This window comes from Tachypleus tridentatus, chromosome 1, assembly GCF_004210375.1.
Source record: "Tachypleus tridentatus isolate NWPU-2018 chromosome 1, ASM421037v1, whole genome shotgun sequence".
NCBI lineage: Eukaryota > Metazoa > Arthropoda > Merostomata > Xiphosura > Limulidae > Tachypleus > Tachypleus tridentatus.
This window is the reverse complement of record NC_134825.1, coordinates 120,807,448-120,821,118: the sequence shown is the minus strand read 5'-3', so window position 1 is coordinate 120,821,118 and position 13,671 is coordinate 120,807,448. Positions and strand designations below refer to the sequence as shown.

General features: G+C 32.6%; 1 protein-coding gene across 1 annotated transcript in view; it reads right to left on the bottom strand.

Moving 5' to 3' along the window:
- Nucleotides 1-13,288, bottom strand: part of LOC143222506 (nephrin-like) — a 143,601-nt gene extending 130,313 nt beyond the window's left edge. The window contains exon 1 of the mRNA XM_076449111.1: nt 12,821-13,288. Coding sequence (XP_076305226.1) covers nt 12,821-12,866 — 46 coding nt within the window. The 5' untranslated portion in view covers nt 12,867-13,288. The remainder of the gene's footprint in view (nt 1-12,820) is intronic.
- Between the last annotated feature and the right edge of the window lie 383 nt (nt 13,289-13,671).

The following is a 13,671-nucleotide window of genomic DNA, read 5'->3' as shown; positions in this document are numbered from 1 at the left end:
TTAAGGCTAAAATTGAATCCCTTCGCTGTTCAGTGTCAAACATCAAAACTGGCGAATCTTAGGTTGAATTATAAGAACATTTCATTTCAATAAGTACAATAGAGATTGTGAATGTTATTTCATTTATTCTGAGATGCAACTCGCCTGTCGATCAAACGTCTACTCAAAAGCTTATCTGGGTCTTTTGTTTATATCTCCTAAAGCTTTAGTTAAAGGAGCGTACTATAAGATTATCAAATCAATCGTAATAAAGCAGCAGCTTAAGCTAAAAATGTGATAGAACCTATGGGAGTTTAAAGGTTGTACTTTGAACTATCAAAAAAAAAATTCTTGTACCATATTACAAATTAGAACATAATTCTATTGCACAATCTTTGCTCACAATGTTAAGTTATAGAATAGCTTTAAAAAGGAGAATAGGGCATTATTAGTACCAATATTAACTGCAAAAACATCATCGTATCAAACAGTTTCGTAACATAATGTTATTTAAATTGTAATGTAGTTATCAACAAATGTTTTCTTGTTTTTTTGTGGAATTTAGCGCAAAGCTACACGATGGCTATCTACGCTAAGCCGTTCCTAATTTAGCAAAGTAAAACTTGAGGAAAGGCAGCTAATCATCATCATCCACCGCCAACTCTTTTACCAACGAATAATGGGCTTGGCCGTCACATTAAAACGTCTCATGGCTGAAAGGGCAAACATGTTTTGTGTGACAGTGATTCGATTCTTCAATTACAAGTTTAGTGCCCTAACTACCTGGCCATGCCAGGCCAAATATTTTCTATAAAGTTTGCATACATCACTTCACGATCATGACCGTTTATTTATTACTGAACTAACTAAAGTATGAAACTTCTGAATCTATGAACTAGTCACCTTCACGAATATTGTTCTTTTTTACAAGAAAATAATCATTGCAGGATTCAAAATTAGAATATTGTTTGTATAGCAATACAGTGGTGGTTACAAGATCATTGTAATAATATATATATTTTTTTACAGAAAATATTCCAGACAATAGTATCAGCCTGTTGAATGAACAGGTGCTCGTATTATAAGTTAAGGCTTACCTATAATGTTGAAAATATTGTCCTACAATTGTGGCATAATGAAATTATTTAAAAATAGAAGTTCAATTTTATATACTTGTTTCAACTAAGTTGTATAGACAGTAAAAGGTAAGCTAAATTCCTTATATTAAGATATAAAGGATTACCATACATTATCTTATGTACGACAGACTTGCTATTATATATCTTTTTAATATCCATCTTTAAGTTAAATTGATATTTAAAAATATACATAAACTTATACTGTTAAATCTGTGCCACGAGATTCCCGCCTATTCGATAAAATTGTAAAAGATTCTCAAGTGCAAGAATCAACAGTTTACTGTGTGTACGTAAACACTAGTGTATTATGTATGTTGTTGTGCCAGATGAAATTTCTATAAACGCTTTTCACGCCTATAAAAGTAATAAAAGAGACGGTATGTATTATTGGTTTGATATTGTTGAGATGTTATAAACTCTGGAAGCTGCAACTCAATAAAATTAAAGAAATTACATACTCTAAAAATTGAACTATCGCTCTTAGTAAAGGTATGTGTTACCGCTCTCTGTTGCAAAATATTCATACACTTGCATCACTAAGATGTGTTCAGAACATTGTACGTAACACATTTACGAAGAAATATCTTGGAAGGTGTGCAGTTGTCAGACAGAACTTGGTACAGGGAGCGGCATATTGAGGCACCGAAATCGTTTAAATATTAAATATATTAAAATTTGTCTCTCTACGACTTTTTGACATCGCTGAGAAAGTGACAATTATCTTAGTTAATTTGACTTAAAGAAATGTCCGGAAATAACGCATATTTTATAAAGAAAAACAAATGCTCATATCTTGTTATACAATAGTTACATTTTATATATATAAAATGTATTTGGTTTATTAAAGCAAAACTAATATATATTGAAAATGACATAGGTGCTCCAACGCCTTCGAAGATTGTTTTTTTTCTACTTGAAGAGTAAAAAGAGAACTACATTATTCATAAGGCGAGAAGAATTTCATGTAAGCTTGACTACAAAAAAACTGAACAATCCAGTGCGAAGAACAACAAAACAACAACTGAACAATCCAGTGCGAAACAACAAAAGAAAGTTCGAAGATAAAAAAGTCAGAGTATGGAATAAAATAAGTACTATAAAATAATTCACAAACTAACACATTTTTTATCTTAACACTTTGAAAATCTGAGGTTTCACTTAATAGTATATTCGTGCTGAAATTTTTTTCATTCTTTAAACCGTGTTTCTTTCACCCGTGTTTGAATGTGTTATTGATTAGTTATGTCTATTCTTTGTCATGTTCTACATATTCCCTCTACGAAAGTGATGTGGTGAATTAGGTGTTAACCTCAGTTTTACTAAGAAAGTGATGTAGTGAAATTGGTGTTAATCTCAGTTTTACTAAGAAAGTGATGTGGTAAACTGGGTGTTAACCTCAGTTTTACTAAGAAAGTGATGTGGTGAATTAGGTGTTAATCTCAGTTTTACAGTATATCAATAAAATGATCCAATGTGAGCAAAGTTACTTTGTTTTGCTGTAGAATATGAAATACCAGAAATTCGTATTTTGATTTAACTGAAACATATTTAGAAAAATGTGTAAACACGTGTTTATAAAGTTTCGTATGTGTACAAGATATTTCCTTTTATATACTTTTGATTTTTAATTAATTATCTCCTAACACATTATTTTGAAAGTTCATTATTTTAATTCTTCAAGTGTTTCTGTTATTTTATATTCTGTTTTCATTTAATACCTGTCACGTTGCTGTGAATTTATGTGTTTTTCACAGTGATGTTGACATAAGCGCTCTGCCTGCGTAGCATATCTCTATCTGATAGATACTTCCGGCTACAACATTTTTCATTAAAAACAAACAGCCCACAGTCAACGAAACCACTCCATCTTCTGGGTTATTTTCAACATTTCTCTTTACGATTCTTTGGGCTACAATATTTATTGTGATTAAGAATTTTTATTTTCAATGTAATCGCCAATAAACGTTCAATCTCAGTCACTTTCGTTTATTGTTTTTGACTCTGGAATTATGAAAACAAATATATATTTTGGAAAAGCAAGTTAACCGTTTTCTGTTTGGTTTCTGCTAACAGTTCTTGAATTTAGAAGTGTAAAACTTGTCTGTTTTGTTTTTTGAAATTACGCAAAGCTACTCGAGGGCTATCTGAGCTAGACTTCCCTAGTTACACGTATTTGTAATATAATAACCTTATTATCTAATACATTATATCATTCCACTTTACTCTGAAACCAGAGTAACTAGTCACGCCAAGTTATTTATTTTATTCCAAAGCTATTTGTATTTTTGTTTCTTTTTGAATTTCGCACAAAGCCACAAGAGGGCCATCTGCGCTAGCCGTGTTTATAATTTAGCAGTGTAAGACTACAGGGAAGGCAGCTAGTCATCACCACCCACCGCCAACTCTTGGGCTACTCTTTTACCAACGAATATTGGGATTGACCGTTACATTATAACGTCCCTACAGCTGAAAGGGCGAGCATATTTGGCGTGATGAGAATTCGAACCTGCGACCCTCCGATTACGAGTTTATGGCCTTAACCACCAGTTTCCATGCCAGGCCCGCATTTCATGTGTAAAAACTGCTTTCTGCATACGAAAGCTGTTCAAAAAATACGCGGACTGTTTGAATTGCGCGGCTCCAGTTGGTTCCAGAGGAATCCGCTTGGTGTCGCTAGGTTTGCACAGATCAGCTCATTACGACGCCATTTCCCGATTGCAGATATCTTCATTTGTGTATTAGCTACGCGGTTTTAAGTGAAGTGCGATTTTTTCGTTTGGCGGATTTCAGAATGAATGACCTGAAGGAGCAACGACTTGCTGTGAAATTTTGTGTTAAACTTGGAAAATCTGCAACTGAAACTTTTGCTATGCTTAACACGGCTTACGGTGATGTTGCTATGAAGCGTACGACATGTTTCAAGTAACATGAACGTTTTAAGGATGGTCGACAGTCCATTGAAGATGATGAGCGTCCTGGACGTCCTTCCACGTCAACTGACGACCCACACGTCGACAAAATCAACACCCTGGTGCGGGCAAATCGACGTCTGACTGTCAGGGAGCTTGCTGAAGAGTGTGGGATATCAGTTGGATCCTGTTACGAGATTTTGACCGAAAAATTGAAGATGCACCGCGTTGCTGCGAAATTCAGCCCTCAGAACTCGTGAGTTTTTGGCCAAACACTCGATTACTGTTCTTCCCCACCCCCCCTACTCACCTGACCTTGCTCCTTACGATTTTTTCTTGTTCCCCAAACTCAAAAGACCCTTGAAAGGAAGAATATTTGAGACGATTCCCGAGATTAAGGCAAATGCGACGAAGGAGCTGGAGGACATTACAAAAGAAGTGTACCAGGACTGTTTCAACAAGTGGAAACACCGTTGGGGAGGAGAGTACTTTGAAGGAGTCCCAGACCTGTAACTTCTAAATAAAGTACATTTTGTTTTATGACGTCAGTCCGCGTATTTTTTGAACAGCCCTCGTAGATGTTTTTACTTATTTTTAGTGGTTGGAAGCTATGGTTTGGAAGCTATACTTTAGGTACGATGTTTCAGATTAACACTTGGCTGTTATTTTTTAATAATATCAGACACGGTGGAAATAACAATTCCACCAAGTTTCCTTAAAAAAACGAAACTTAAGACGAAAGTCTAGCCCACCCTCGGGAAGTCTCATACTCCTTCGATGTTAGTGTGTCTCAGTTTTGTCATGTTAGATTTTTTTTCCCCATACAGCATTATCTTTTCACTTTGAGACAGTAACATATTAACAAAAGTTATTTCGGACAAAAACGAATAAATTCGTTTTTTTTTTAGAATCAATGTTTTACTGTACTAGTTTTGGTTTTGTATCTTTACTCAAGATTTAAGAAATTTCAAAATAATTATGACGTTTACTTCTCTGGTTTATTCCGTTTCACATAGTTTTATATAGTTTTTTTCAACTTTTTATAATTTTGTAGTATTGCTTATAGCTCCGAATTTTGTTTTGTTTTACATTAGAACTATACTCTAAAACCATTCACGTTATATATTACCTAAAACCTACCTCATGCGTTTTTTCTAATTGTTGACCTCCATCACCTTTTTCACAAAGAGTTAAAGTTGACGTGGTTTTTTTTGTGTTTCATTTCTAATCCACTTCTTTTACGTTTAACAAAATCCACTTTTAAATCAACGTCTACCTCGTTTTTACATCAATTTACTCTCTATTAGGAGAGTAGAGGTTTTTTTTACACATATTTCTGTCTTTTTTTTAACAAGATGGTGCACCGCGGGACAAGATTTCACATCCACATTCATTTGTTAGAATGTTTTTAAAACCTTTAAAACACCTGTTTAGGTTTCATCTGTAGATGTTCATATTTAAATAAAATATGTGAATGAAAGGAAATGTTCCCGACCCTATATCATGTTAAAATATTGTACACATCGAAATGTTTGTTTATCTGTTCACTTCGTTACTAATATTTCAAATAAATAAATGTGTAAAATAAATCTTATTATGATTGAGTCTTGTCAACCCGCTATAACTCCTACTTCTTTGACTTGAAACTATTTTAAAAGTATTAACACAATCGAATACATTATCAAATTTTTTTTGCTCTTACCCCAACATATGAAATTGACCTGACTTTTCAGAACATAAATGAACGAAAGATCTGAGAACTGAACATATCAGTGTTTCAAACAATAAACTTAACGATTATTCGTTAAATAATCTTCCAGTGTTATATTTGCAACAGTGAATAGTGTTATATCCCTACTTTTGTTATCCTCGTCTTTCAGAACCGCTACAAAATACAAACCCATTCATATTGATAAAAACACCTGTGGAACTGTATACCAATCATTGTAAGCTACTTAAAAGTCTCATCAATATGGGTATTAGCACTTTAAAATAAAGTACAAAACAATGTTTCGATCTTCTTAACCCATTTTCAGGTTAACAAAGAGAATTTGCTAGTAGCTAAAAATACATTTTTACTTCAAGTGGATTTCTCGTCATCATGAATAATTGAACTATATACCAATCGCAGTCAGCTGCTTAAAGACAAAAGATTCATCTTGTAAATGAACTTCTGTTAAACTGTATATGAACTGGAGTGTTATCTTATTAATAAAACACGTAGAATCCGAAACAATTTTCCTATTTCAAAAGTAAATAAAATCATACACATAATTTCTTGTTTTAGAAGTGCTGATGTCATGCTGAGCTGTAACCTACAGAGTGTATGATTCGTCTCTAATATTTACTTAAGTTATTAGATTGCTGCAGGGAATCTGATATTCGCAACATAAAATGTTTGTTCATATTAGAGCAAACAAAAAACGTAAATTTTCAAATCACTTACAAATTAAAACATAGCTTAATCTTAAAACTTCATTAAAGTAATTGAGCTCTAGATTAAATTAAAGAAAAATTTGGGAAATCATCCTGTTTTATTTGAACATTAGAAAGCCTTTGTTTGCTTTATATCTTTTTCCAATGAAGTAAATATAGAAATTTAATGTAATTTTCATATTAATTAATGTTTTTATTTAAATTCCCAACAATTCCTCTGTTTAATTCTGTTTCTTATTAAGTGAAACTTTTTATCTTTAACTGTTGATAATTATACTTTAACTTATATAAAAAAATACTTAAACTACATAATAAACATCCATACATTTTCTTATATAATTTAAGAATACTAAAAATATAATATTTGAAAAGAAAGTTTCTCTGTTCAAACTTATTTTATACGAGAATTTCTACACAGTAAAACCTCACAACACAACATGAAAAACTTTCTGTGTCTGGTGCAAGTGGAGGTCTACGGTTCAGATATTGGATTATTATTCACCATATTCATTGATGTCGCGTAACAACACTACTGTTAGATAGTTTGAACTAATGGCATTACCCTTCAATAATGGCAAGTTTCATTCTTAGGACAAAATTAGATATTAACTTGTTAACAAAAGTAGCTTAGAAGTTGTACTGTAATATTTTGAAACATAGATAATCCTTGCTGTTAACAATAATTTCAGAGTTATACTAAATAATATAGAATATTTGGTTTAATCTTTTACATGGAAGAGCGAACAACGTTTCGACCTTCTTCGGTCATCATCAGGTTGGGTTTTCTCGACATCACTGATTTGGTTTAATCGCAAAATCATACACACTAAGTTAAGAATTAAAATCAATCTTATAATAAAATTGTCTTATTGTAAATACCCGTGGTAAGCACAATATAGATAGTCCATTGAGTAACTTTGCGAAAACAAACCAGACTATATTGTTTTGAGATTTTTGCTCAAGAAAATGCATAATAAACACCAAGAAATAGATAGTTTTCCCCAATTTTGTTGTAGACTTCGACTTTAGAGACACAAGTACTTAGTAAAATGAGTCAATTATTACCTTCCACATAACAGAGTATGCAATTGGTATCTAATGAGGTCGTTATGGATTTGGTAACAAAAGAGAGAGGAACATTATCTAACGTTGTTCTTTACGTAATTTGTGCTTCCTTAACAGGTACTGCGTAATAATACAAGAAAGTAAAACAATGGTACTAGACAAGTTAAGCACTGTACCCAATAGTATTAATGAAACGGACATTAAATAACTAATAAAGTATAACCTTGCACCATGACCGTGAAGCTATTAGCTATGAATTTTGATTTAATATTTGACTGTTTTTTTTTCCTTTTCTATTTTTTAGAAAAAAAAAAGCAGTGTTAAGTTTAATGGTTTTTATATTTTTGTAATGGTGATTCCAAACATGCATTAGCAGAAACCCTTTGTTAACAAACGTATAATTATACAACAGATCACTACAATCAGGTAATCAATGTACCAGGCACAATTCCATGTCAGAAAACACACCTCTTTAGACACATAATTTGCACTAGGACTAATCTGCCATTAAATTATTTATGTTTTGATCGAGACGGAAACCAACATTATGGTGAAGAGTTAACACTGTAAACCATAGGGAAATAAGAAATTCTTTGCATGTGCTTTAGATGGAAATTGTTATAATCAGGTGTTGAAAAATGTTTTAGAATTCTTGTACTGATCTGAGTGAAAATCATCTTTGAGCTAGAAAATTCATACTGGAATAAGGGTTAGAATATACCATGTCATCACATAGTACGTGTTATAATCGTGAACTTAACAGTTTCTTTTCTCTTAGTGGGACATGAATAATTCACATTTCCAACCATACCATAGTCAGATCAATTGTACCAAAGTGTCCAACATCTTGCTTATTTGAAAAACATCAAGCAAAAAGTAATATGTTCTATTTTAAATCATTATGTTTCCATAACACATCGGTCTAACTTCTGGGAATCTTTTTTTTTTCTCTGATAGAACGTTTGAAAATAACGTTACATGAATCGAATTCTAAAGTTCTGTAATTTCACTTTAAAGAAGCTTACTCCTGTCGGTTGTTACCTCAACTAATATGTTTTGGTGTCAGACTAACTATTTGCTAGAATGCAATGACGTCATTAATATTTAGTATTGAGTGAACTTATTCATAAAATAAATTTAAAAATTAGATCAATATTTACGCGCTAAATAAACGTATAGGTACTATATATACACTAGTTAATTACATTGCACGAGAAGTGTTAGACATGAAATACAGAAAGTTCTAAAAATTAAACTCTAATCAAAGCAAGTAATTCAATTCTGATTTTTAGGGCTGTGGCAAATGCGCATGAAACCCAAGTTGTTTTATGTCAGTTTTACCTTCACAGCGACCTGTTTAAAGACATTTTCATTACTGCTCTTCCAACCAGAAGGAAGAGTTTGTTATTATGTAAGAATCCACACTTTTCTAGTATTTGTACAAAAAGTTCAGAACAGGAATACAGTGTAATTAAGTGGCCAATGCTATGTTCACCATTCGTATAACTAATCTTTTTAATAAAGTGCTAATATAGTTGAAAAATAACTACTTTGCTAATTCATTCGAACTGACTCGATTCCTTTTTGCTTCGTTAGGGTAATTACGCGTAAGTAATTAGTACCACCTTGTAATATACATCTGGGGAATGAAACATGGTTTTCCGCAGTGTAGTGCCGAGCGGTTTCTTTGATAACCCTCTTTTTACTCATTCTTAAATTGCACTTTTACGATTACAATGACAAACATGGCAAGGAGGTATATTATACGTAAATTAACCATAAATAAATAATGAAAACAGTGGTTTACTATTTGCAACATCTTTATACACTATAAACTTGATAATTCAAGATAAAACTAAATAGTGATTAAAATTATCCAATAACGTTCTTGTTGCAGATTTTTAACAATACGTACACGTTTCAATAGATCCACCGTATTAGCTCTCATTATTTCTGTATCTATTAGCACCCTTATTTCTTATACGAGACTGAGAAATGGAAGTTAAGATTGATAGACAGCGTATCCCCACTGTAATGTTGGTCCTACTTCTTTCGTCACCTACAAATCCTAGCATACATTTTATAATCCCACATTATAGTTTATACCCTGAGATCTTTTTAACTAGTACAGCGTTTTTTGTTTAATTTGTTTTTGTTTCAGCTTGTTTCTTAAGTTATAAATAAATATGATCAGTAAGAGGTTTGGATTTGTTATTTTTAACGCCATCCTTCTTTGTGATTTTGTTTACTCAGCGTTATCAAAATGCATCGGTTTTCACTAATATATTTTAGGATTTCATTTGAATCATACGGAGCAGATGAGAGATTTTCACTTACACGTCTTTCAGTTGCTTTGGATTACGTGTGTGAGATATAGGTTGCCATTTGTCTTTATGCGTAGCTTTTCGATATGAAAAAAATGAAAGTACCGTTCCCCATGTGATACGCTTGATAAAAAATAGTTAAGTTCGATATCTATAGAAAGCTATATACTTCAGACTTAAATAAGGGGAGTCATCAATAGCCACGGCTGTAATTAGATCTGAAATCGGTCAAGAAATGGAGATATAAAAAAAACAAATACATTATATCTCCGGGAGCATTTATGAAGGGACCAGAAATCAAATCCAATGTTTAACATATCAGGAACATTTCCGTGTACATCTTACTTGCCAGCACAACTTGGTTTACTCACTTCTAACATTTACTGATGCGAGCTAGTATAAGCGAATCTTTGTTTTTTGTTTATTTTTGAATTTAAGACTAGAGGGAAGGCAGCTAGTCATCACCACCCACCGCCATCTCTTGGGCTACACTTTTACCATCGTCACTTTATAACGCCCTCACGACTGAAAGAGCGAGCATATTTGGTGCGACGGGGATTCGAACCCGTGACCCTCGGATTACGAGTGATGCTTAGTGCCTACTGAGCTTTAATGCTGCCAGATTTGTTTTCAAGTCATTTTGAAATTAAAGTAACCGACAACGTATGAACTGTTAAATCAATCTGAATTCCTATCCATAACCTCTAATATACAAGTTTGGTAAGACTTTAAGAAATTTAAAACATGGTTAAGTACCTTATTTTGGTGGTGGTGTTTGTTTTTGAGTATTCTAAAATTTGTGTCATTTTAAATGTAACGTCTTAAGTTTTCCGAAAGTTTTTGGCCCCAGCGGCACAGCTGCATGTCAGCAGACTTACAACGTTAGAAACCGGGTTTCGATATTCGTGGTGGCCAAAGCACAGACAGCCGATTGTATAGCTTTGTGTTTGACTTCAAAGAAAGAAACAAACAAATCGATAGCTTTCATATACTAGACATACCATTAACCGTTAGTTTTCGAGACACACCTCTAATTATTGATACTCTATTGATTAGCAAGATAGATAATAAACTACTGATTAGCGTAATAGGTGATACACCACTGATTAATGTATACTTTTAACATCTTAAAATAAAAAATAACAAAAATAATAAGAAAAAAAGCGAATCTTTCGACTAAAAATATTTATCACAACAGTGAATTAATACTGTTTGCATAGAATCTTTATTTCTATTATTGTTTGCATAGAATCATTATTTCTATTATTGTCTCTCCTATTCGGCTTCGTAAATACCACAACTGTTATTTTATGTTTCAACTATATCATTCGAGACTTTGAAAACGTGTACATGTTATTGGACGAGTTGTTTTGTTTTTTTCCCTTCATGAATATTCATTAAAGTAAATGATAATTGTTAAAATTATAAATATAGAGAGCACCCCCTGAATATTACTATCACAGTAAAACCTTACCAGAAGGTAAACGTCATTATAGATATTGTAGTTTTTGTCTATATGTCAAGTTATCAAAGTATACATTTGTACTAAGTTAATGCATTATTCAATTATAGTATAACAGTTATACTATATAAATTACATCAAACCTACAAATTCGACGTCTTTTTTTTTAACTCACGTAAATATGAAAATAAAATTATGTCAAAAATAAATATGGTTTATTCGACTTTAAAATCTTTTTTTCAGTTTACAACAAATGTTAAAGAACAAGATGTTAATAATTAGTAAGTATGTAGTTTTGTTTGCTTTTTTCAAATTCAGAAGCCATTATGGGCACTTTTGCATATACCCCTCAATTTAAATAAAATTTCCACTAGGTTTGGTTTGAATTTCGCGCAAAGCTCCTCGAGGGTTATCTGCGCTAGTCGTTCCTAATTTAGTAGTGTAAGACTAGAGGGAAAGAAGCTAGTCATCACCACCCACCGCCAACTCTTGAGCTACTCTTTTTACCAACAAATACTGGGATTGACCGTCACATTATAACGCCCCCACGGCAAGTTTGGTGCGACCGGAATTTGAACCCGCGACCCTCACATTACAAGTCGAGTAAGTGGCCGTGCCGGGCCTTTTCCACTGTGTTTCTGTTATTTTAACAACTTTTAAAAATAGATAACTACATGTATTTATAAAATATACATCTAAATATAAATAGATATGTTTAAATATAAAACACAAATTGAATTCATATATTAAGTGTCTATAATTTCTTTTAAATATATTAATTAGTATTATATTCATATAGCAAAAACTTATCTTTTGCGAGTAGGGTGGGGTTGATGGAATAGTACCATTTTATAAAATGTAGAATAGAATAGTACCATATAATGAAATGTAGAATAGAATAGTACCATATAATGAAATGTAGAATAGAATAGTACCACATAATGAAATGTGAAGTAAGTGGGACGAAAGATTTGAGAAACTTTTAATCGAAACTTCAACTCCAGACATTTCTTATCGCACGTTCTTTCCATGTTCATATTTTTGTAAAAAAGTTTCTTTTTCTTATGTAAACAAACTACCTACACATATTTTAATTGCAGAAAATTATAGAGAGAAAATAGCCTTTATAATAAGAAATCATTTGCTGTGCATTAGTTTTATATATTTCAGTACACGTAACGTTTATCATTTTTCTAATGCTGAATATCGTATCCTCAGAATAGCGTTAAACGTTTCAGGTTAAGCACTTTGTATTCTGTTATATATATGTTAACACAAACACACCTCAATAAGCACATGCAACGTAATTATATTTCCTTACCTTAGAAAGGAAGAAAAGTACATTAAGAAGTCAAATACAGTAAGCTATGTTAATATACTCTACAACTAGCAACACAGAAGTGAGAAAACGTTGACAGGTTTGGTATAATCTCTTACTTGTCGTTTTTATTCTGTTTGCTAGAAGATGAACGAAAACAAACAAACAAACATTGATCTTACACGTACCTTTTAAAAGAGTTACAAAAATGAGCACCCATGTCACCGCCGGCATGTTCTCTAGTTCGCTGTGCCAAGCGAAGGATTGCTCTTTACTTGTCTGCGAAAGGCCCGATAGATTAAGATAAATATAGCCTCTGTCAAAGTATCAAATATTACGGTTTGTCGTATATTATAGGAGTTGTAAGACTTGCCAATTTTTTTTCTCTCTTGTGAGTTTCGTTTCTTCTCGAATAATCACTACCAAACAGAATATTGAGAAGAGGGTATACTATTCGTAAGTCGGTATTCCTTTCAAGACTCTTAATTCGAGAGCAGATGTTTCTTCGTACGAGTTTCAAACCATAAATAATTAGATCATAACTTAACTTTATCACGGTAAAATGTGAACGTATACAAAATCCTGCACCAACTAGAGTGAGATATAACGTCTATGTTCACTCACTAGGCTTACCTACACTGCTCAAGCTGCTTCTCTCACCGCCACAGTTATTAGACTGCAACTCATCGATCACGTGCTCTGCACTGCGAGCCGGCGCACAAGCACATTGCGTGCGCGAGAAGCACATATTTTTGACATTCCGAAAGTGTCGAGATTATATGCTAGCGTAAACATTACATTAATAGTTACAACACCAAATGGTGAAATAATAACAATAAATAATTATGAAAACCAAATCGTTACCCAAAACTACCAAATTCAGACAAACTATATATTTTATATTTCAAAATTTCGTTTTCCACCTAAAACTATCAATATTGAAAGAAAAACATAAGTTCCAAACATACTTGACTTCTTACACGCAAAAGATGCTTAAAAAGGCATATTGATCGCATTCAATAATTCGATTAGCCAATTG